A 1347-nucleotide genomic window follows, 5' to 3' on the forward strand; every position below is an offset into this window, starting at 1 on the left:
TCCGTGTGCAACTGCTCTCCGTTCGCCTCTTCCGAAAGGTGTTGAAGTTGGTAGAGGAGGAGGGAAAAAAAGAGCTGGAGACACACCTGATCCCGAGCCTGATGCCACTCTTCTTCCTCACAAATGATGAGAACGAGGATCTGGCAGACGTGAGGACTTTCTGGATTCTGGTGTCCCCGTGGGAGGGGGCTGGGCTGTCTCCTGCCCTGGTGCCTGCTGGGCTCCCACGTCCTTGTGGCCTTGGCGCAAGGACACGGGTCCTGTGGCCTGGGCTGTGGTGCCATGTCCTGCTCCCTGTTGCTCTGCAGGCCTCTTGGGAAGCGGCAATTTGTGCCTTCAGGTTCCTGAGGAGAAAGGATCTCACGAACCTGCTGAAGGCGGACAAGCCCGGGTGGTTCTGCGACTGCCTGGTAAGGATGGCCATGAAGGCCCAGCCCCAGTCTTGAACAGCCCCAGACCCCGATGCCCCGAGTGTGGGGCTGGCACTGTGCCCCTGCCCACTGCTGCAGCCCCTGTGGGACAGCAGCCTGCGCCCCAGCCGCTGCTGCCTTCCCTGGGGCGTGCGGGCTCCTCTGCAGCTCCTGTGCCCCCGAGCCAGGGTGCCGCTGGAGCCCCGGCCCAGCTGGGCTGTGGGGCAGGGCGGCCAGTGCTGGGCGCAGGCAGCGCCCGGCCAAGGGGCAGAGCCCCAGCCAACCATTCCCTCTGTGCCTGCCGCTCTCTGCAGGTGGAAAGTGAGAAGAAAAGAGTGGTGGAGTTCATGTGCCAGATCCTACCATACGTGGAGAGCCCACAGGAGCGCCTGAAAGAGATGGCTCTCAGGTTCATAGGTGAGCCACAGGGTCCCTGCCCGCTCAGCCCCATCCCCGGCTGCTGCAGCTCAGTCCCAGCCCCGGCTGCTGCAGCGGCAGCAGATGCGGCCAGGGCTGTGCTGGGGAGCCCCGAGTGCCCTGGCGGTGCTGCCGCCCTGTGCCAGCCCAGCCCTGGGGCGTCCCCAGGCGGGAAGGGCCCGGGCTCAGCCCTGCCAGGGCAGGAGGATGTGTGGCCAGGCTGGCAGTGCCACTGGGGGGGAGCTGTGACACCACTGGGGCCCTGACAGCATCTGTGTTCCCAGGGATCACCGCCAAATACCTGAGAAAGGGGGAGGAGGAGGATGAGTCCATCACAGAGGTCATCCTTGAGGGTGAGTGCGGGCAGTGGGCTGTCAGTGGGGGCTGGTGGAGGAGCACAGACCCTGGGCAGGGAGCTGCAATCCTGCCCCAAGTGTGGAGGGCTTTGCTCCCTGCATGTACAGAGCAGAGACAGATTTCAGGGACACGAGGGTGTTGGTGGGCAGCACCTTCTGGCTGA

At 64.9% G+C, this 1347-nt stretch overlaps 1 protein-coding gene across 1 annotated transcript in view; it reads left to right on the forward strand.

Moving 5' to 3' along the window:
- Window positions 1–1093, forward strand: part of LOC126651569 (uncharacterized) — a 3456-nt gene extending 2363 nt beyond the window's left edge. Inside the window, exons 8-11 of the mRNA XM_050337527.1 lie at window positions 1–149; window positions 309–410; window positions 725–827; window positions 1047–1093. The exon at window positions 1–149 is cut by the window's left edge and continues 7 nt beyond it. Coding sequence (XP_050193484.1) covers window positions 1–149; window positions 309–410; window positions 725–827; window positions 1047–1093 — 401 coding nt within the window. The remainder of the gene's footprint in view (window positions 150–308; window positions 411–724; window positions 828–1046) is intronic.
- The last annotated feature ends 254 nt before the right edge of the window (window positions 1094–1347 follow it).

This window comes from Myiozetetes cayanensis, unplaced genomic scaffold, assembly GCF_022539395.1.
Source record: "Myiozetetes cayanensis isolate MyiCay16 unplaced genomic scaffold, myiCay2020 scf677, whole genome shotgun sequence".
NCBI lineage: Eukaryota > Metazoa > Chordata > Aves > Passeriformes > Tyrannidae > Myiozetetes > Myiozetetes cayanensis.